Genomic DNA, 24,365 nt, shown 5'->3' on the forward strand with positions numbered 1-24,365 from the left:
AAGGTGGGTGAAGCAGAATAAAATGGTGTGCTGACGCCTAGCCAATCAGAACAATCACACAGGTCTGTCTGTGCTGCAGCACGTATAAGAAGTTGGATGAACACCATTATCCCATAAACTAAATTCTTGATAATTTCGACACAGCTACCTGCTGTTAATCATACAGAGGAATTAATGCAGAGCCATTCAGATAAGAGCATTAAACCACTGTAGAGCCTCTATCTTACATTGGCTCACTTTGTAAGTTTGAAATTTCTGTGGCCACGGGGGCAATTGAGAAATTAATCGAGGAGAACTGCAGCAATCCAATCCCGTAGCCCACAAACATAAAACTGTTGATTAGTGTTAATGGGGAATTAAAACTGCTTCAACAAGAAGAGAAGCATCTTGTCACTTGCTAGGTAAATAGCTGTGTGCAGACAAGGGATACTTTCTTAAAAGCTCTTCTACACCATGGGGTTTTTAATCTGTCAACAATTACCTTGAATAGCACACCCCTATAGGCTTGTATGCCTCATCCATCGCTCCCTGCTTTTTCCTTTCAATTTTCTACAACCATTATACCCTTGGTCACAAATTAAATGGCAATGAATGGCATTAAAAAGATCCCTTAGAGGAGCGCAAAAGTAGATAACAGAATCACCGTAATGGTTCTCCAATGTCTAACAAAGGGAGCGGTATACGAGGACAACTGTACTGGATGTGGGTTGATCTTGAGGACATTATACTTTGCCATTTTCTACACTTCTACATTATTACAAATATGCCGGTATTCATTTTTATAACACCAAAAAACTAGGTTCCATTTCTAAACTGTAAGGGTACTTATCATAAATTGCTCACTGTGATCTAACCTACAGTCTTGTGATAAAATGCAAACACTGCTGTTTTCTGCTTCACTGTGAAAGAAACAATCCTGCAAGAGCACCACTGCACTGGCAGCATGGCTCTGGACTAACTGATGGGCGAGCCTAACAGTTGTGCAACTTCTGGAATCAACATGTATGCAAATTTTAAATGCAGACTTTGGTTTAAATCGAAATTCCAGTAGTACCTTTGAAGTTTGAATCTAAAGCTCACAAGAGTGAAAATAGGAGAGAAAAACACACTGAAGAGATAAGCTTTTATCTGTTTCTCAAGAAGGCAGCATCACCTTACAGGTAATGAATAGTGACAGGTTACAATATACATACTCTCCTTTTTACTTAAAACTTCTTGCATTTCTTCTCCCTAGTGCTTCTGACTCCAGCATAGCTGTTATGTTTCCTGGTCCAATCTCTGTCCTTTATTATATCCTATGTCAGATTCCACCCTGTGTTCCTGACTGCAAAGGAACTACAGTAAGATTGAGCCAGGGTTTCTGAAGGGAGGTCTTGGTTGCCTCATTTATACAGTCTGTTATATGACCAGTGAGCTGGCTCTGTCCCAGAGGCAGACAGCCATTATGAAGACTGACTAGTCAAAGCAGCACCCACACATTTGGCAGGCTGGCACGGCTGCCCTCTGTTGCCTCTTTTTAAACAACCCCATTCTTTAACAGCAGAATGTTGACGCCTCCTTAATAAGTGGAGAGCTCAGGTGCCCCAATGAGCTATCCTGGAATCTGGAGAGATTTTGAAAATTAAATCCTCTTTACACTAGATTTGCAGCAATCATAGTGGCTGCAATCTCTTCCTTCATATACGAAATGATGTCATGGACACAAATGGACAGAAAAAGCAATGGAGAAAAAAAAAAATTGTGTGTCTATGAGACCGAGATACATGGCCAGAGTTGGAGAACAGACTGGCTATTAGGCAGAGCCTTCTGTCGCTTCAAAACTCCCCCTCCCCTGCATCCAAGCCCTCACTGTGAAGGACACCCAGACAGACAGCCCAGAAAACCTGGGCTTCAGACTGTCACAACACTCATCTTGCCAGATAAAAGTCTCATATGCCTCATGCGGCCCTCCCCGCTTTTTTTTTCCTCCACTGAATGTTAAACACACTGTGGAATTAAAGGACTTCCTCAGAGTGCAGCAAGAAGATCTTTCGCTTGCAACAAACAAAAAGATTAACAGTTGTGATCTCTACCACATAACTGACTTTAAAGCTCAAATTTCAAATGCAAACCTGGTGCAACGATGCCTAAGATTAACATCGAGCTTTAAAGATGGTGCTTAACAAATTAAGACTAGCCTGGACACAATTCTTTTGTTTTTACTCCTGCAACACGGTTAGATGCAGAAATTCCACACGGTGAAATACAAAGTGTTGGGGCTTAAAGTCTCCCCAGTGTCCCCTGACTTATAAAAACTTTATGTGTACTAATGCATCCTGTAAAACATCAGTCATAAAATTCTGCCTTTTGAAGGTCACATGCTGTTATTGCATACTTCATCATCAGCAAACGGGAAGCAATTTCCTTTTTTATTTAACTTTATTTATTTATTTGTTTTTGAAAGCTAGACCTTTATCTGTAATCACAGGTGAATAAAAATGTTAATGTCTGCTTTACATGCACAACTCTCTATATGATAAACAACATTCATAAAAAAAAACCCTGCGTGTTAATTACCTACAAAAAAGCAGTTATGAACAAATCGTTTGAAGGGGAAATGAGGATGGGCAAATGGGGCTGACTTCAGAAAAAGCTATTAATTTTTCGTTCACATCCCTCCCCTCAGAGAATAATGCTGGATTAAGGTGATTTTGTAAAGTGCATGCTAAATCTCCCATTAGAATCCTGAGGTAGTTAAATCCAAAGCATCTCCTCATTCCTCTCTACCCAATACTATAAATCTACATGGTGACAGGGCTTGTCGTGAGGCTGCTGAATTAAACATGCCAACTGTCGCACACTCCTACTTCCTCTCACTGCCAGAATAACTGATCAGAGGGGTAAAGTGGGGACTGGAAGAGGCACAGTGCCTTGTGTGTGATGTGACATTGTTTCCTATGTCCAAATGTGGAAGGGAGATGTTTTCCAGAAGTGTGAGAGTATGGGTTACTGCACTTTCTGCGATGACAGTTCATACCTAGAGCCAGCGTTTGATAAGCCACTGATTCATAGCCCCTTGGCTGAGCCTGCTGCTGTTGCCCTGCTACATCTTCACCAAGCTGAAATCAGACCTGTAATTTCACCCGAAGAGTAACGCGATGTGATACGCATGTGTACATGTGTTTCTGATTAAAGTGGACATGGGTCAGACAGCACGAGGAAGGCTTCTGTGCGTGAAAGAGTGAAGAGTGAAGAGATGGTTTCCTCATTCTTTTCGTCTCTTCCCTAATTACCTCATCCATGTGAGTGTGTGTGTGTCTGAGTGTTGTTTGTGTGGCTTCTAGAATGAATAATGAATGTTTATACAGAGTGTGACACCTTTTGAGAGATTTTACTGTGTGTGCATGAGCACTGCATGCACAAAAGGGTGCATGGCCAAGTCTTATCAGATCCAATATGACAATCTGCCTTGTGGACAGAACCCTCAAACAGGGACTGTGTGTGTGTGTGTGTGTGTGTGTGTGTGTGTGTGTGTGTGTGTGTGTGTGTGTGTGTGTGTGTGTGTGTGTGTGCATGAGAGAATAAGAAAATAGATTACAAAGAGCCTATTTTTCCTATTTGTAAATGGGAAAAGTTTTTTGACAAGAACAAGACAGGAGAAGAGGAACTCTAATTGCCTAATCCATTTCCTGTACAGTATGTCATTTCTGCCTTCCCAAGGCCAAATCATTTTATTTTCTTGAGCAAACAAAACTCCCAAGCACTACTAGACTGAATATGCTACATGCCCAATCCACTAATTATTATCTGGCTGGTCAATTTCTCAGTCTCACTGACATTTCCAAAACCCTTATAGTCCAGAGGGGTATACTATAAAGTGAGATTAATGGCTTAGTGAGCCGTGTCGATCTTAAAGTTTTCTGAGATTTCTGTGTCACAAAAGTGGCTCTCTTTTTACCTGGCTAAATCACTGCAGTAACTTATACTGAACACATAACCTGTTCGGGTTATGTGTTCAGAGTTTTGATTTAAAATTGACTGGGAGTGACAGCTTTTACTGATTCTTTTATTTACAGCATAGATGGATCAATAAATGTTTAAAGTGTGTTATAGATTCTCTGCTGGGGAACAGATTTTATATGTCTAAGTTGTTAAGCAATGACTACCTAAAACCACAGTGCAAACTGTGCATCGCACTGTCATGGGAATGTTCGTGTTTGGTGATGCAGAAAATACATAAATGTTGTTATAATTGATTCTAATCTGCCGTTAAGCCACTTTTGCACTGCTGGAATTGCAGAACAGAATTCACACCAAGAATATCTGTTCAATCAATACAATCAATTTCACTGTCATTTTCCAACAAACTAAAGTGATTTTCACATCTCTTTTATAAGAGTATGGGAGAGCCACCTTTGATTTAATTCCATTTTATTTATATAGCACATATAGCACAAGACAACAACAGTTGCCTTTTATATTGTAAGGTGAAGCCCCTACAATAAATACAAAGAAAACAGAAAAAAAGAACAACAATCAGATGACCCTCTATGAGCAACCGCTTTGGCAACAGTGGAAAGGAAAAAAAACCCCAAAACTCCCTTTTAACACGAAGAAACCTGCAGCAGAACCAGGCTCAGGAAGGGGTGGCCCTGCCCTGACTGGTTGGGGGGTGAGTGGAGGAAAATAGAACAAAGTTGTGTTGTGGAAGAGACACAGAGATGGCTCTAGTAAAGGGATTGATTTTAAAGTTTCTGAGCTTCACGTTAGAAATACTCATCAGTACCCACAGCGCTTGCATTGTTAAAATAATTAACTTGAATTAAAATGTTTATTTTAACACTCTTTGTGCTTACTTGTAACAATCTTGCATTATTGTATTTATTTTTATGTTTCATGATTTGTAGTGATTTTTAATCCCTATTTTATCATCATTATCTGATAACATCTGTGGTTGTAGTAGGCGGGACTCGCAGCTGAAGCTGGAGTTTTACATTTTGTCAAGCCAGCTAATGCAAAGAAAGCCTGGATGTACTGAATTTTGTATTTTTGTATTCTACCTTACAATAATTTTTATATTGTAAGGTAATAATACATAAAGAGAAAAACCCAACAATCATTTGAGCAAGCGCTTTGGCGACAGTAGGAAGGAAAAACTCCCTTTTAACAGGAAGAAACCTCCAGGCTCAGGGAGGGGCGGGGCCATCTGCTGTGACCAGTTGGGGTGATATTAATGTGTAGCCAATCGTCTGCCCATCAGCTGGGACTACTTTTTTCCCCCCTTTGTAAAATTCCCAGTCACTACAGAAATAAACATAATGATTTTAGTGATTCCAATAACTTTTATGTTGTCCACAGTAAAGTAATGCCATTTACTGTTCCCATATGGCAAATGCTAATTAATGAGGTAATCGCGCATCGTGTGACATGTTTATTAAATACACTGCAGTGAAAATTGGGACGTTCACACAAGCGCACTTAGTGTTTAGGTTATACCTAAGCCTTAGTATTGATTTAGACTTGTGTAGTGAATCTCCAGGAGCCTATGACATACAGTAACTTGTGCAAGTGGCTGATGCTGTTGCCAGCATGTGTGGTGCATTATCTGTTAATTACTGTGTCTCAGACATAAAACACATAAAATGGTGGGACTTTGCTCCTTCCTCAATCCCCACCCTTTGTTGTGCTCCTTTTTTTCTTTATAGGTACTTCTTTGTACTTTCTCTCACTCTATTCTGGTAATTTCATTAATGTCCTTCCAGGAATTTGGCAACATCTGTGAGTCCTTATATTGAGGCTATCACAGTTGATGTGCGCTGTATAAATGTGACATGTATTTACATTTCTAGTGAGCTGCACATTAGAGCAGGGCGATATGACCAAAAATATTTATCACGATATACATTTGAAAATTTGCGATAATGATATAACTGACGATATAATTGACACTAGATAAAATACTTTACATCCCCCCATCAATGTATTTTCACTTAAACAAGCAGCTGTTTTTTATGTGCATTAAAGTTATATAAAAATATAACAGTGGAAATGCAAATTCCTTGCTGACAGTTTAACCAAAAGGCATTTCCAGCTGAAATTGGCCGACATATCCTCAGCATAACCATGTATAATATCCACAAAACTTAAAAAGAGGTTTTACACACACAATACGGTAATATGTTGAAGCACAGTACGTATCACTCCGCGAGGCGCCTGCCTACGATATAGCCGTAATGCTCCGACAATCCATCAAGCGGTGCGGCTTTGTAGCTCAGCAAAGTCGCACTAAAACATTTGACAGATTTTCGAGCGCCGTGTACAACATAAAATTGTTTCGAGGTCAGTAAACACAACCAGAATTCATACATAAGGCACACGGGATTATAAGGGGCACTGTCGATTTTCAGAAAAATTAAAGGATTGATTTTAAGTGTGCCGTATTTTACAAACAACATGGTAATAACAACGGCCCGCTAGCATGCTCTACCAAAAATAGTGCTTTGTTGTGTATCTGACGGAGGAAAGCTAAACCAGTTCCACACCACTGAAGTTGCAGCATTTTTACAAACCAATTCTGGTTCATCCGTTTCATTTAACGATCCGCTTTCGCTCTTCTCATTCTGCATCGCCGCCATGTGCGTATGTAAACATAGGCACTGCGCATGCGCGTTTTACCCATATTCTATCGCGATATGTCATTTTCCTATCGTTGCCCAAAATTACACCAGTATTACCGTGAACGGTATGATATAGCCCAGACCTACTGCACATCATGTTATGGTGTAGGTTACAATGTAGGGTTTCAAATGTGCATGTGGTTATGACCTATGGTTTAACCGGCGGTCGGTGTACCTAATGCGTTTCCGTTTTTTTGCTAGTTGAAAATTTAAAATCCCTTTCAAGTTTGCCTTCTAGGTTCTAGGTTCTTTATTATTTGTTTTATTATTACGTTCTACACTGGTCTCTCATTTATTGCGGGAGTTATGTTCCAAAAGTAACAAGCGATAGGTGAAATCCGCAAAGTAGCCAACTTCATTTTTTTTTTTACAATTATTATAGATGTTTTAAAGCTGTAAAACCCCTCACTACACACTTTATACACCTTTCTCACACTTGTAAATTTAAAAAGCTTTACGCATTCTGTATTGGACAGGAGACACGGCACGAGATTGACAGACAATGGTCTACAGCCAATCAGGATGCAGAACACGATGCGCTGTTAAAAAACAAACAAACTAAAAAAAACAGCATGCAAAATGGCACAAAAAAATAATTAAATCTGCGAAACAGTGAGGCCGCAAAAAGTGAACCGCGCTATAGCGAGGGACCACTGTACTGTAAAGCATGAGCTTAAAAAAAAAACCCCTATAACATCTACCAGACAATAAAATATTCCTCAACAACAACAAAATCCAAAACAGAAGGTTATTTCTATACCACTGCGGCATGTTATGGACGAACAAGGAGAATATGCAGATGTTCATCGTTAATCACCTTCATTACTTCTTTGTTGTTTTTGCTTTCTCCTATTCAAATAATTACATGCATGCAGAGATACACACCAAGATTCACACTCTGCAGAATAGACAGACAATCACTCAAGTATCTAGTTTCATGGGAGAAAGTAAGCTGCCATTAACACAATTGGATTTCTTTCTTTTTTTAAAAAAATATTTCTGATACCAATTCCTCATGGTCTTTCCCCGAGTTTGTGTGGCATCTATGACAATGTGATTATCAGACAAAATAGCTAGATGTCTCGACGAGTAATTTAATGAGAGGATGCGGTGGGAGGGAGCAGGCTATGAAAAAGGGGAAAGCAGCATATAGAAACACTGTTCTGTACTCACCAGTGTGTGAATGTGTGTGTGAATGGGTGGATGACAGGTTGTGTAAATCGCTTTGGGGTCCTTAGGGACTAGAAAAGCGCTATACAAATACAGGCCATTTACCATTTTACCATTACTCCTAAATAATGAAGTACATAATAACACATCAACACACTTTATGACGTGACATAAAGATGACATGTCCTGGCTCAATTTACAGCCACAGCAACTGTAAAGGAAGGTGAGACCTGAAGAAACTGAAAGTGGTTCCTTAGTGTAAGTGACTCATTTTGATCTTCAGTACAGAGCTACAGTAGGTAGTGCAAGGTTATCAGGAAGGGTAGTTGGTGAAGCAGATACGACAAAATATGGTCCACTGGAAGAGATAAAAATGCTTTGTGCTACGAAGGTCAGTGAAGTTTACTGAACTAACCTACTGTTGCAGACTTGTGCAACAGAGCCTTCTGAAATATGATTTGCCATGCTTTCTTTCATTTTTCCCACCTTTTCCTTCTCTAGAACCAACCTGCTCAGTAGTCTTACAGTAATTCTGCCGTTTTCAACGCCCTCTTTTTCCTTTTTCCTCTTCAGTAGTCGCTCCACATCTTCCCTGATAGAGTGGAAATAGATCTCTACAGACTTCACCTTCTGCTCATCTCATCTCTGCCTGGTTACACACTACCACAGCTAAATTTCATTTGCACAATGTACCAATACAAACCGTATTTTACAATTGGCTTAGGTCAATGCACGTGTTTTTCTATTAGACATATTAGACTGATGTTAACTTTCAAATTTCATAAAGATGCTCTGCAGAACAACACTAGCCTTTTTTAAACAAAAAACTTTTATTATTTTAGAAAAATTGCAAAGGTTCCCACACCATTTCTTTCTGTTAAATCCAATCTTTTATACTTCAAGGCAAAGTTTAACAGATATGAATATTTAAACAGTTCAGTGGTGCTCCTTAAATTGCTAAATATCTCTTTCTTACAGTTACCCAATGTTAGCAAATCAAAACTGACAACCGTTCCTTTTCTCAAACCAGTATGCTGATGAGGATCTTTTAAGAAAAGCAGATGCACACAGAGCAGTCAGAACAATATCAGATTACAAACACACCTTGGCACACACAGAACAAAGGGGAGAGTGGAAGATGGATGTATTTTACATACATGGATTAAGAATATTTTATTCATGGACACTTCAGGCTTAGTATCAACACAAACAGAGCAATAATCCGACATTAACCCTGGACAAATCCTAAGCACTTAATGCAGACTCTTTGCTCTCTGTGTGTTGTCTGTGAGCCCAGAGCGCTCTGTAGAGCACTCGTGTATATCTACACAGCAGATCAATACTAGAAGTACCCCTAAACACGCTGTGCTTCTGGTCCTTACAGGGCTATAGGCAGTGAAAAACTACAAATATCCAGCAGAAGTGCCCTAGAGTTGTGGTGAAATTCCTGAGGTAAGATCAGACTTATCTGGTGACTTATCAGGCCCATGGCAGTCAAGTCAAATATCAAAAGAAGGATTTTCTGTTGGAAAATACTTTCAGCGCTGTCATGTCTGTTTTCGCAAAAATACATTCCTACCTGTCTGGACTATTTCGCTTTTTTGACAGGTGGTGTACAGTCATGATTCTTGCGACTCTAACAGATGATTCAATTAGACAGTTTCTATTTCCCTACTTGATCCGGAACCACCATATTGTAATGTGTGTCCACAGGCAAAAGCAAACTACATGGGCATCATCAGAGGTGTTTTTCCTCTAGGTATATCAACTAATTTTATATAAAAGAAAAATGATTCAGGAAAAACAAAGAGTCATTAGCTCCCATAACAGACTAACCTGTAACAGATGTACACACATGCACACATACACCTCTCTCCCTTTGCTTCCCAAAAACTGTTGGATGTGAGTCATGCTATGCTGACAGTATTCATGTGCCCACACACTCAAACACAAATGAATGACATCTTAAAAATTGGAGGAAAATTGTGCCTGTGGCATGAATTATGCATGCTTATAGTCTCTTATCATCTAAATGCATGTCTATCCATTTGTCAGGAAGGTTTGTGTGTGCTTTGCATTCATTGGGGGCCTCAGATCCACCCCTGTGGAATGGTGATGGCCTAAAGACAGACTGAAAGAGGACAAGAAGGCAGAGAGAAAGCAAGGCAGATGCAGAGAAAGAGCAAGAGGGAGAAGGGATCTGGTGAAACCATAAAAAAAAAAAGAGCAGAGCCTTACCCCTCACACACACACACACACACACACACACACACACAACCACACATGCAGAAAAAAACAGATACAGATGCATCTAGCTAAAACATTTTTAATTATTAAATGAGGGCATGTTGATATGCGCACACAAACACACATGGCATAAAACCAGTAGGCGCTCCTTTTATAGAAAGCAATGTAAATTTTTCATTAGAGGAAATGCAGCTCTCTCTCTCTCTCCCCGTGCCTTCATCTCTGGGTTCTGTCCTGTGTCCTCCGGCCATGCTCCCCTGACACCTTCTTGCTTCACTCAACTCATCTATTTGACCCAGCGAAGGGCAAGCAGCCCAGACAGATAAGCTGTGTCCCAAAGTACCCGCTTTGCTTCCACATCAACCTCTTTTCTTGATTTGTGTGTTCATGTGAATGCATGCCATGATTTTGGGTGGTCTGCAGCCTTCACATAGTGAGGCAGTGTGATTTCTCCCCCCCCATCTCTCTCACACTTCTGTCAGCAAACACAAACTGTCTAATTGAATCATCTGTTAGAGTCGCAAGAATCATGACTGCACACCACCTGTCAAAAAAGCGAAATAGTCCAGACAGGTAGGAATGTATTTTTGCGAAAACAGACATGACAGCGCTGAAAGTATTTTCCAACAGAAAATCCTTCTTTTGATATTTGACTTGACTGCCATGGGCCTGATAAGTCACCGTGCAATGACAGATGATGTAGTGTTTTAAGAACACTCAAACACAGAAAAAAGGAGTATAAAACAGGAAAATAATACAAATCCACAACAACAACAATGATAATAATAAGGAGAAGAATAGAAATAAACTCTGAAAATGGTGACCACATGTCTCTTTTAGTATTTTAGTGTTTCCTTTGTCGAACAAAATATAAATTTTTGCTCATGAAACTGTCCAAAATACCAGGAAACTGGACAGATTTCTGCCAAATCAAATAACAGACATACTGTGTTTACTGTATACAGTTATGTTTACTGCTGTGCCTCGTCATTCCTATAGACTGTATATATATAAAAAAGCTCCTGGGCTTAAAGCTAACCCAGCAACAGTAAACTTGCAATAAACTTGAATTCTTTTTAATAGCCACCAGGGGGCAACTACCTTTAATGCAAAGAAATCAAATTGTACAGAAATCCAAGGAAAAATGATCTTGTATCTCTCTTGACAGTTTTCGATTAGTTAACTAATATATTCTTAAAAAATAAATGACTTTGCAAATTATCTTTCCAAATGAAATCAAAAAGACCAATAATTTTTAGGTTAACGTTTTCTTAACTTCTTCCTTTTTATTTTTGGCCAGAGTTTACAACCATGCATGCATGTCTGTCGGTATGGCTGATTCTGTGTCTGTCTGCTTTAATAAGTACACTTAATATTGACTTTATTTGAACTGCAAAGCAATTTGTATTGTTTTTGTGCTTTGTTTTCAAAAGTGGAATATAAATACAGTCATCATCACTATTATTATTATTATTATTATTATTATTATTATTATTATTATGATGGCAAATTCTGACCCTACATCTGAATGTTGCAGTAGAGAATGGTCACTTCAGTCACAGACACACCCTCATCTCACAGTCTATTTATATCTACCATTAAGGAGCAAGACGCTGCCGCAGTATTCTCCTAAACAACAGTTTCCTGTTTTGCAACATCTCCCTCTGTATATTTGTATGTCTCTCAGCTTCTGTACTGGAATATAAGTATAATGGTTGTAAAAATCAACACGATCGTATGCTCGTATTTTCAGTCCAGCTGTGACGGCTGTGGTGCAACGTGCCAGGTTACAAAAACCGAGAGGTCCATGACTGACCGGTGCAACAAACAATGTGCTGCCAAAATCGCTGTGAGACACCGACGACACAATGAGGATAATGGCCCCCATAAGAGTCCCACACACCAGTAAAAAAAATAAAAAAATAATCCCCACCGTGCTCTGGCCATTTAAATCTTTTAAGTTCTCATATATTTTTCTGAGCTCATTTATATCTAGTGTGATGTTATTATAAACAGAGACTATCTAAAATTACAAAACAAATAAAATGTACAGAAATGACTAAATAAAGAATGGAACATTGGAAAGTACATTACTGATACATTAGAGTAAATTCATGGTAGCTATTCAGTGCGATGGTTGTGTTTATGTAAGACAAAAGCAAAAAGATTACTGAAGGAACCAGAGAGAGAATCTTTACTTTCAGCTGTGTGTGTTATGCGAAATGCATTAAAAAAGTAAGTGAAGCAAGGCAAAGCAAAGGGACTTCTGAGATACAGAGAGACGTGACTGATTAAGGCAACGAATGGGGGGAATTTTACACTGGAATTAGAAGTGCTGTGCTCTCCTGCTAGTTTTACCTTTTTTGTGTAATTGCACCATGAGAATCATAAGCTCACAGGCCTTGATCAGTTTTAAAAAAAAATTTTTTCTTTGCCTATACTGACCTGAGAAACAAACCCAATTATCAGCAGCTATGACAGAGCAATATGATGTAGTTAAAGACAACTATAGCCTCCAGTGTCCTAATCCTATTTCCTTATTTGTGTGTATTTCTTCTTTTTGTCCATTATTGATGGATTCTGCTGCTTTTCAGTGCCCTTTATCCTTGGTTCTGACTTTCTTCCCATGCAAATGCAACTTTATGTATTAATTACTTTTGTTTCAAAGTCTTAAATATACCTCTATACATAACAAAATTCTTATTACCAAAGATCTAAGTACATGTTTAGTAGGAATGATATTTTCACACATAATATAGACACAGAATTTAATTACATTTGATTAAGTGACACATTAACACATAGATGATTTTAAGCGTTGGTTATTTCCACTGGTTCATTAATATCCATTGTAATAATACAAAGTTCAAATGTTTAAAGTTCACACTTAAAACACTTTTGTTATTAAGATATGATTTCAATGTATTTGTTTGAATAGGGTACAATTCTTTTTGTGGCTTGAAAAGCTTTTAAACCTATTATATAGACACAATTGTAAGTCAACACTGATGCATGATTTTTCCCAAAATACCTCTCTTAAAGCCATCTCATATTCTGTATTTGTACTGTAGTATATGGCCAGGATGACAGGCTAAATCAGAGGTACAGCTCACTGTGGGAAGCAAAGAAAACAGAAACCTGCCTTCTCTGAAAGGACCTAACTTAAAGATGGGCCAGCTTTCAAAAATACTTGGAGTTACAACTGTCACACTAGAAAGTGTGAAGTAGAATTTTACAGAAATGCTTGGGTAAGTTTTTTATTAAAGAAATGTAGCAAAAACACACCTGACAGAGTAAATATAGGCATTAGGCCTAGTGTTGGGACCAGTTACTATCCCGAACCTATTTTAGCAAGTTAAGTATAGAGGTGTGTTCATTAGATATTCACATCTCTGACACAACTAAGTTAAAACTAAAGCCAAACAGGGCAAACATCCATCAGCCAAATCTATCACAAGTATGTGCAGGCGACAGTCATATTAAGGCTGACTTCTGCCCTTGCTTAGAGGCTTGATAATGTGACAGAGCAGAATGAAATAATCCCATGAACGGTGCCCCACTAACTTCTTTTTGGCAAGCAGAGCTCCAAAAACCCACTCACTCAAAAACACATTCAGTCCTACAAGCCAAAAGGCAGTTAAATCTGTTTACGCGTTTGCTAAAAATAGGCCTCCAAAAAGTCTAACAGAAAGGCAAATGCAAATGCGTAGAATTCCTTAGTGTAAAATCTTTTTCTGTCAATGTCTTATTTTATTTTCTTCCATTTCTCTCTTAAGCAATACCTCAGGAGACAACTTAAAAGTGCCTTTCAGGAACCGAAAATCTACTAGTAAATCCATTTCTCCCCATCTTTTCCTTGACTGTGGATGCGTGTTTGTGTGTTCAGACAGCATGCAACACACGTCTATGATCACTGGCAAGTAGACATAGTTGCAAGAAAGTTTCTGAACTCTTTGGAATCTTCACTGATTAATCATAAATGGAACTCAAAACTGAACACTAAGAAACTGACTAAACTAATAACACACCACTATACTTTTCATGTCTTTATTGGACTCAGTCCAGTGCAAGCTGGAAAAAGTTCAGTGCTAATAGCTTCTTCAACAGCTACTTGCTGAGCTGGGAGAGAGTGGACTGTAGAGATGCACTACCTACAAATGAAGTAATAGAAAAACTGGCTACTGGTAAAGACTACTCTCTAAAAATGACTAGTTGTTTTGAACCTCAATTGCAGTAATATAGACGAAGCATTACAGAAAAAAAACCACCACAAAACACCCTGTAAGACATGGATTTTTATCAATCCACAGAGAAACAAAATCAACAAATGATGGAAATACAGAACAGCTGCAGCTCTCATGAAAGAAATGGGGTAGGCAAGGGTAACGACAAAAAGCACCTACAGTAATCTCTACAAAATCGAAAACACTGTAATTTTGTGCATTCATTCTGCTTCAACCATTTTGTGTTGCAAGAATGGTGGAAATGCAGACAGCACAAGTGAATATACTTTCACTTTCCCTATGCTCTCCCACTTTTCATGAAAATCTGCAACAGGCAAGACAAACGACTGCTGAAAAGATACGGTTCTTTGCAGAAGTAATCAATGCAGAAATTCTGCTAATTGTCCAGGGTTTGCAAACTTTTTCTTCCAGTTTGTACATAGATAAGCTATGAAAGGGAGGTAAATGCCTATTAGCTTTAATTTAATAAATACTTGTAAAATTAAATTTATAAAACAGATACATTAAATGTCAAAGGCTGCAAGCATGAGATATTTCCACCTTTAAGCATTTATCTATGAGCACATGCAGCATATAAAACCACCAAAATTATTCATGAAGAGAGTCTAAGAGATAAATTAGATAAATGACAACAAATAATGTTCCCATTCGCAAATCTGAATTCATACAAACATTACACTCAAAAAGCTTTGTATCCTTTAAATCCACACCAGACAAACACATATACAAACATATGTAAAAACTTAAAAGTCAGGAACAAGGGCTGGAATGGAGGCGCTCAGACTAAAGCTAAGGAATAAGAGTGAAATTTGCAATGCATCATATTAGAGCCAGCAGAGAAATGGTTGGGAGAAGGAGGAGGGAGCGAAGCAAGATTTATATTCAGAGGAGGACAAATCTTGGCAGGCATGGAGTACCTATGTTAAGCGGCTTGGGGAGAGGCAGGGGTTTGTATTGATGAGCAAGACCAGGAAAGATGTGTGTGGGTGCAGGATTGTGGTCCTACGGGAATGCTCTGTCTACGGCAGCGATATGGGGCTCAGACAGCGGATTAGTGTTTCTGCTCCATAATCAATTTGCTGTCTGGATCCCATTGCACATAACCCTAAACATCCTTTCCATGCTTGATCCTCTAAAATCTATTTTCTCTTTCTCTTTATTTCCTCCCTACACCTATTCCACTTCATCTCTTTTTCCTGCTTACCTTTTTGTTTGCTTCACCTTCAAGTTGTAAGATGAGTAAGCCCCCCCCCCCAAAAAAAACACCCCAAAACACCCCAAAACAAACAAACACAGTCCTACATCAAGCTCTTTCAAACACACTTTTCTGTTTTTTTCCTTTCATTTCTCTCCAACTTGGTGCCATTTTTCACCAGCCATGATAAATTCTGCACACACTGCGTTTTAGTGTAATATGTCGGAGTAATTATATCAGGGTGTGTGTGTGTGTGTGTGTGTGTGCGCGCGCGCACAGAGATGTAGAGGTTAACCTTGACCAAAGGCAAACTATTAGCTTCATTTCACCCTCGAGTCCAAGCTTGCCGCCATCTGGTCTAGAACTTCAGGGTCATAATAGCGGCTGACCAATCAATAACACACTGCATGTTGGCACCATGCACCAGCCCTGGCCAATGTGTTCATTTCTTATTAAAAAGAACATTACACTCCAGGGAGAAAATAAAGTACATTTCCCACAATCAGGAAGCACAAATGTCAGCGGTACAAAGTTTAATTAAAAATTAAAGTTCTATTTGCTGGAAACAAGGATATTGTCCATCAAAAGTGTATTATACGACACATGACTATTTCTATATTTATATTCAGCCTTTATGTTAAATAAATACAGAAATTATTTTTCTTTAAAGACAGATCAACTGGCATTTGCTGTAACTGTCTGAATCTGTGTATTGTGTGTATTTGTGTATCTGTCTGTGTCTGTAGAGGGGAAGAGTGCTTTTGAGATGAAAGCCCACAGAGACAGCTAAGCAGGAAGGCAGAGACAACAGATGGTGTTAGGAGTGCTCCTGTTCTGGTGGAAGAAGGTGGAGAGGTTTTCATGTCAACAGATCAATAAGTGTGACACTATCCATTTCAGATTGTCTGACACACACAGACAGAATGGTGAAAGAGAAAGTATAGACAAACCACCACGCAAATTGACACATAGTAGCTGAGAAAGAAATCTCCCTTCTACACGTCTGTAGGCACACCTTACCCGCTTTGAGACATTAGAGATGTAAATACAATGATGTATAAGATAGTGAGACTTGATCCTGCTGATGATGCAGCAATCCTGTCAGAAATGCATGCAAGCCGATACGCCCTAAAATTATCACTGATAATATTGTATTCAAGGATTAACTATGGATCCAGACATTAGTTAGGAACCATGTTAAAGATTGTGTGTTTGTTTGTTTTTTTAAAGACACTTCTGGGCTTTTTGAAATGGCTCAGATGAGGGAATGCATGCACATATGCACACACACATGCACACACGCATCTTGCCAGCAGCTGTTCTGAGCACTTTTATTGGACCAGGCAGACTGTCACCTCTTCTGATTCCAGGGGGACACTCAGAAGAGGACTACTAATTGCCTTGCTGGGGCACAGATGTGACTTGCATGTGACTGAATAGGTTTGGAGGCATGGAATGGCTTGATGTGTATGAGTTTGGGTGATGTTTGAGGGAGGAAATGACAGGTTGTTAGAGGGAAGGTAAAAAAAAAAAGAAAAAAAAAAGTTGTAAGGTGTGTGACTGTATGTGAGATGAATGCTAGTTAGAGTCATAGTGGATGATGTTGGAGAAGGAGGAGGTACAGAGGGGTCTTCAGTCACAGTTAAACTATTCTGCTATAAAAAGCTGAACATGAATCATACGGGCAGTCTTACCTTGGCCTGGCCTCAATGTTGTGCTGAAAATAATAAATGGAGGGAAAGGGGGAGAAAGAAAAGAGTGAGACAGGGAGAAAGAAAAACATATTTAAAAACAAAACATTTGACATCTTTTTGCATGCATTTTGAGTAACAAAAAAATAACTCAATTTAAATCAGTGCAGTCCACAGATGGTGTGGCTTAAAATCTGACCCATTAATTTTTAGTTTCATTTTGCACTTGTGCTCATGTATATTCATGAGCTTTTAAAGGAACAAACTGGAACAAAGCTGCAAACATTAGTCATGTGCAGGCCGTTCTATTTAATTTTGATTGGAGCTTAAAAGATTTCTCAATGTCACACTGCCGGCGTGGAACACTCATATCATCATTGCAAGAAAAATCCCTTTTTTATGTGAATAACAACAAAGTAAATGAAATCTCATCCAATCCTAGAAGATGCAAATTCATTATTTCCTGAAGCAAATCTGTCACATTTAAATTACTGCTGGACTGTAGACATGAAATCTTTACAGTCAGAATTTAACATGTTTATACATGTGCTTATATTGAACACTCCTGTTTATACATTGATGAAGGTATAGACTTAAACAATGACACTCCTACCTCCTTGAAATGTTCTTGACTTGGCTAGATGTTTTATAACCCCCCCCCCCCCCCCCCACCAAAACCATTTTTGTTGTCCTCTGTGATGTTTCATGCATTTTGGTGTTGCTTAACTGGCCAATATTCCTTTTGTTTAATAACGCACCAGATCGCTGACTTGGCCACTCCTAAAGGTTTTGCTTTCTCTCTGACAGGTTTATTTAGATTTTTCAGCCGAATGATCAATATCTCTTCGGACCTCATATGGAAAGCTCCAGTAAACAGCTGCAACTTCAGAACTTGGAATCAACTCTAGATCTTTTATCCCCTTAATTTGTCATGCAATACTGAGGGAACAAGCCTGGAACTGACTGCAAGTCAATTAATTTCTAGCCTCTGAAAATAAGGGACTGTGTATAAAAATGGCTGTAATTCCTAAACAGCTAATACAAAACTTGTTTTTTGTATCAATCCTTGAAATTAAAGTTGAAATGTTGCAATTTAATCGAATCTTGGTTGTCTGATTTAAAATCTACTGCGGTGATATACAAAATGATAAATTGCCTCTGTAGATGGCAGATGCTTATGAATCACTGGTAAGCTTGTTTTGTCTGTGCCGTTAAAGCAAATATGGCTTTTTAATGAGGTAAATCGCATTTTAATAGAAACTTCCATTTCATTTTTTTATGAAATGGAAGTTTTATTTAAAAAGGCCTAATAGGGTTATGCATACTGGCTGTTAAAGGTAAAATATATCATATTCATGTCCGTTTCACATTTCACCTTATCATGCAAGTCTTTTTTTCATTGCAGGCCAACTGTCTATTAATAACACATAATGCATTTCTTTGTTTTGACTAGATCAGTTTATGAGTACAAACAAGGCTTGTGTTACACTGCTGTGTTCATCATTTTTATTTTGTCCAATTAAGAGTTTTTAATGGAACAAAATTAAAAGAAATGTGCAGTTTGAAAGAAGATCTCAGCTATAGGACTATGGTTACCTTTTCAATAGAAACAAAAATATCCCTCAAGGTCTGAATGAGCCCAGATTCAACATTTCCTACATTATTCACATGGCCTGGGGCAACTTAGTTATTATGTGCACACATAAAAACTGGTCTCTCAAAGCTGGAAAGAAACCACAGTCAGAGAATTTAAAACGAAAATATCCTAAAAGAATGACCTGTTTTTCAAATAACAACTTAATTGTATTTGAAGCTTTAAGCATCAACTGAAAAGTGTAAAAAATGATCTGAAGCAAAAAAAAAAAAAAATTTCATTTGACACCCCATTTGTACAGTCATATATAATAGATATAGAAAAAATGAAGTGAAAAAAAGAAAACTTATTGTTAAAATATTATTTCTTATCATTTTCAAATGGTTTAAACCAAAATCCTGCTAACATGTATAAAATATAAAAACCGAACAAAGCAGACTTGGGTCAGAACTAAGTGAGGGTTAGGTCACTTGTTCTGACTCAGATTGCCTGAATAATGAGGCTTCTTAGCTTTCTGTTCATGCTGCATCTTCTTTATAGCTTAGTGAGGCTCTGTGTCTGTTTTTCGAAGATATATTTCTGAGAACTTCGAAATCCAATTCAGTACTTATACGCTAAGCATTTCACATAAACTCTGTCTACACAGTATTAACCGTGTTTAGTCTACAGTCATGCACCTGTTGTGTACCATCTTCTACAGTCCTGTCGTTTTAGTGTGCATGTTCAGTTACAGTGTTTGCTGTGCTCTCTGTGTATCTGTATGGATATTTTAGCTGACACATATCGCCCTTTTAGCTGTAAGACTCCTGCCCAGGGGCATGTGTGTTTTTTTAATTACTCTATCATCAGTAATTGTTTAAGTAAACACAAATTTAATGATGATATAAATGAGTACCTACAGCCACTTTTTAATGAAAAGATGGAAATTGAGCAATGTGATAACAAACAGACTGTAACTTTTAATATTTTTGTCTAACTCCTTCCAATTGTTTAATTTTCATCCAAAGAATGTTAAAAGGATAAGTGCAAGATATATTTTACATCCTAGCTTATATATCTCACAGACTTGCAGTTACATGGCCACAGTATTTGGCCTTGATATGCATACAAAGCAGCAATTGTCTGAAAAAGTAAATCCTTCTTTTCTTGTAAAAAGTTTAACTCAGAGCACCAATTCCAAAAGGGCTGGAGGGTGAACTGTAGCTCCCGGGCTAGCAGGATTAGATTGAGCTTTACAAGAAGAGAAATAAACAGTAATCCAAAAAAGCAAACAGGGACCGCATACAGCATGTGAAAACTTTTCAGACCCCTTTCTAATTTTCCAAATCTTGTTAAAATGGATTCAACACATTTTCTTCCATATAAGTCTGGATGTAATTCTCCACAATGTCAAACCAAAGGAAGGCTATGGAAATATATTGTTAATTCATCACGGGAAATCCTTACAGAAGCACAATCAGTAGCACGGCCCTTCACCAATAAGATTTTTATAGAGGGATGGAGTGCTATAAAGCATCTGAAATGAACCATTTGGCCACATTTCCCAACCACATGAAACCAGGCACTGAGCCTCACTTCATTAGTATAATCCACACAATTGAAAACTGTGGTTGCAGCATCATGGTGTGGAAACTAGTCCCAAAAAAGGAAGAAAATAATGGATCCAAAGCACAACATCTAACAAACTACCTAAGGCACCAAGTAAACACAAGTGTGGTTTTCGGTAAATTCTATGAAATTCATAGTGTGACCCAACCAGATTCTGACCAGCAACCAACATACCATTTATTATCAGCCATCATAGACGGACCTTAAATGGTTGTGTACTAAGGCTCCCATCCAGCCTAGATAAAACTTTAAAAAGACTGATCCCAAATTTGCCTAAACATCCAGTGCTATCAATAATTGGTGGAGTCATCATAAATGTTAGTTTCATCCATGACAACATGAAAGGTTGTTACCCAACACACTGCAGGAGGACTACATGAAACATGCAACAGTTACAAGCGCTGTGGGAACACCAAAATGTTGTAGATAAACAAGTGAGTGATAGCGTCAGTGTATATTCGCTTGAGTACACAGCAAGATACGTAATAAGTGAGCAGCTACTTAACTTCTCTTTCTGTACTGACACGAATCTCCAGTGAACGAATAATGCTGCTTTTTAGTTACTCCATTAATAACTAACACATGACAACAAACAGCTTACCCATCGACATTCATTTAGGGCCATAAAGCAATCTACACATCAGCTACCGCTATTACTACAACCTACTTAGTTGTGCACAGAACCTCCAGAGAACACTCAAGCCTCCTCTCTTAACTGCAGTGACTGCAATATAGAGAGTGACAAATGGACCAATGCGATATTTTAATTTGGGGCCATGAGCAGTAAAAGCCTTCTCTTCAATTTTCAAATGAGACACGCAGTGAAGCGCCACAGAGTTTGATGCACATGTGAGGAGATGGGTTGCAACCCTTTACTGTGCAAGAGTTCACATACATGCAAACCTCTATAATATATAGTGTAGTTGCACACATGTGCAGGTGTGTGCAGTTCTTTGGCACAAGGTGTAAACTTTCACCAAGGGGCCAAGATGTAAAAAGACTAAATGTGTTTATAACTGCCAATACTATAGCAAAAGGGTATTTGGCCTTACATTGCAGCCAAAAGCTTAGGCTTTATCTGCATCTATCTACATGCATCACATTAACAGAGGAGAGAACATTCTGAAAACATAATTTCAATATATATAAGTATAATGTATAATGAATAAATACTGTAGATCCAGTGTCTCTTTTCACTTGGAACAAAGCTGTGTATGATGGCACCTGTTCTCCTTATAAATGTTGCTGTTTGCAGAAGGTTTCTTAAGTACTTGGAAGAAAATCCTTTCAAGTGGACGACCTGGAATCAAGCACCCATGGCTGACAGCATTCATCTTTAAACAAAGACCTCATGCGCAAGACCATTTTCAGGCCTAACCACAAGCAAATAAACACAGCTTTATGTAACGCTGATAACTGTTCTGTGTTGCGGTTCTTGTTCTCTATTCATCCTACCTTAAAACTACCTATAACCTTTTTTAGATAAGAGCAATAGCACTGCTTTTACAAGCATGTTCTCATGTTACACGAGTTAATCATTCTTTCAAAATCTTCTCAACAGACCTTGTGCTGTGATGTTGCTAATTAGGGTGCCAAGTTCAATCAAACATGTAAGTAAGTCACTGTCTTTTCATTAAATTTCTTGAGCACTTGGTTAATGTTCTAAGACTGGTATGTTAATGACATTTTTAGGTCTAGTTAGTAAACAAGCTTGTTTAAATATGCAAGTGGAAAGGCTCCAGTGTACTGGGTACGGTATAGTTTCTGTGGCTGCGAGCCTGCTGGCATGCTTCAATTCACGACATACATTTTGACGGTAAGTTTAACGCTCTAGGTAGATGTTAGTGTCTGAGACTGTGTGGACTCGTCTGGTGACTTTGGATTACAATGCATCAAGATGGGATGTGTCCCACAGGCAGATTTCATTATAGTAAAACAGGAATGACTGCTTTTATATAGTCTCTGCAACACTATAGTTCCTGCTTAACTGGTCAAACAAATAGGTAGCGTAAAAGTCTAAGAACATAAAGAAAATAGCTATAAAAATAATTAAATTAATTAATTAACAAAAATCAGATTTTGTTTAAAAGGCACCAACTTAGAGGAAACAATTATATTCCCCACTGCATTTAAAAGGTTTAAGAAGGTAAACATCCCTCATAAAAAGAAAATGTTATGAATGCTATTCTTACCAGCACTCTGTGAGCTGCTCCAGGCCCTGCTAAAAGGGCCTCTACTGCCACTACAGGAGCTATTGCCTGCGCCTCAGCCTGCTCCAGCAGGCATAGCTGGTGTGTTATGTTGGCCATTTCTTCCTGAAGCTTTTCAGTCTCAACAGTGATCTCTGCGATTTTCTCAGCAGCAGATGCTGTGAGGAATGCTTCTTTAAGGTCTACCAGGTGAAGGGTCCTCTTCTCTTCCAGTAGCACCAATTTGCGGAGCTCCTCAAACTGACTGTTCACATACTCCTCAAGTTCCTCAGTAGACATCTAAGATATGTAGAAAGAGTTCAAAGAGACAAAGAAGGAAACAATGAGAAAGAACGAATAAACAGGGCAAATTTAACTCACCACAAAACAGAGATATACAGCCGCCACAAATTAACCAGAATAAACCACAATGAGCTACTCAAAATCTGAATGCGGGGGGAAAAGCAATTAAAAGCAATGCATGTGAGGGTCAGATAGGGACTTTATACATTTAAATGTGAACATTATTCCAGCAAGCCTACAGGTCTCTGTCATGCATTAACTAATTGATAGCATATATTAGATTCCCCAAAGGCAAACTCCATGCATCCCATCTGCAGATAGAGATCTCAGAGGCTCCTTCTACCACAGCAGGCCATCTGTTTGGCTTTCAAGGCAGCAGAACTGCTCACTGAGATACCTTTTTAATTCCTTTGCCCATTCCCCAACGAGCCTCTCTTTAGCTATGACTCATTACGTTAAAACACCTCAATAAACAAACTCGTTCCTGCAGTTCTTCTGTCTAGACAAAACTCCACCTCCAATGAAGATACTGTCATGAGGTAAAATAACCCAAAATCCCTTGTCATGATCTCTGCTCCTGAATATAATTGCTTCAATCTATGAACATCAGCTGCTCTGTCTCCCGTTTTCCCTTGAGCAGAACTTCACTCTCTTCCTTTCCATCTATTTAATCTTGTTTCCCCTCAGTCTCCCTCTCTCCAGTGAAGCAAAGAATCATCAGTCTTTACTAAGGTTGGCAGAGCCATGGCCCCTGGGGCCCAAAGTTTTATCGTGTATTTGCCATTTCTGCACAAGCAATCAGATTCTCCAAATTGCCCATTAAACCAAGCGCAAGAAGTAACACTTTTAATTTACTTTCTTTGTGTGAGGAGAGAAAAACATGCACATTGCTCATTCTCTTATCTTCACCAAAATCAATGTCATGAATGTATTTCTCTCAGATAAAGAACAAAAAACTACAACTGGGTTAGACTAGTAACAAAGTTTCATTCATTGTCAAGACCTACTTGTATCAAAGCCCCCCATTGTAGACTACTGGAGAGAAAGGACCAGCATTGACTACATGACTCTCTCCGAGTTCATTTATTCTAAAATTCCAAAACAACTGTGTGCTCTGTGGAATGTAAATAAAAAGAAAATGCAATAGTTTTCAAATAATTTAAAGTTTATAGAAAATAGTACCAAGGAAACACACCAATGCTGAAACTGAGAAGCTGTATTACTTTTTATTTAAAAAAACAAAACAAAAAACACTGAAGTTAATTCTAACAAGGCAAAATATTTAATATGTCAGGAAAGATGCAACAGAGTAAAGTTGAGACAGTGAGTGCCTCAGGACTAAATAGGCAGGGGTTCACAACTATGTGAGCAAAAACATGGACAGATGAAAGTTTTTCACTGTAGAATTTCGATTTTAAACATTCTAATAATCTGAGAAAATTCCTGTACACAAAAGGACTGTACACAG

The 24,365-nt window shown here is 38.4% G+C and overlaps 1 protein-coding gene across 2 annotated transcripts in view; it reads right to left on the reverse strand.

Moving 5' to 3' along the window:
- The window catches only part of trim44 (tripartite motif containing 44), a 43,128-nt gene that overhangs the window by 10,787 nt on the left and 7,976 nt on the right, over window positions 1-24,365 (reverse strand). For both annotated transcript variants that reach the window (XM_085281760.1, XM_085281759.1), the window contains exons 4-5: window positions 22,598-22,894; window positions 17,207-17,229 (exon numbers count right to left, since the gene is read on the reverse strand). In XM_085281760.1, coding sequence (XP_085137886.1) covers window positions 17,207-17,229; window positions 22,598-22,894 — 320 coding nt within the window. The remainder of the gene's footprint in view (window positions 1-17,206; window positions 17,230-22,597; window positions 22,895-24,365) is intronic.

This window comes from Mchenga conophoros, linkage group LG7 (assembly GCF_057382185.1).
Source record: "Mchenga conophoros isolate Kocher_MC1m ecotype Shallow Benthic linkage group LG7, M_conophoros_male_GT1.1, whole genome shotgun sequence".
Classification (NCBI taxonomy): Eukaryota; Metazoa; Chordata; class Actinopteri; order Cichliformes; family Cichlidae; genus Mchenga; species Mchenga conophoros.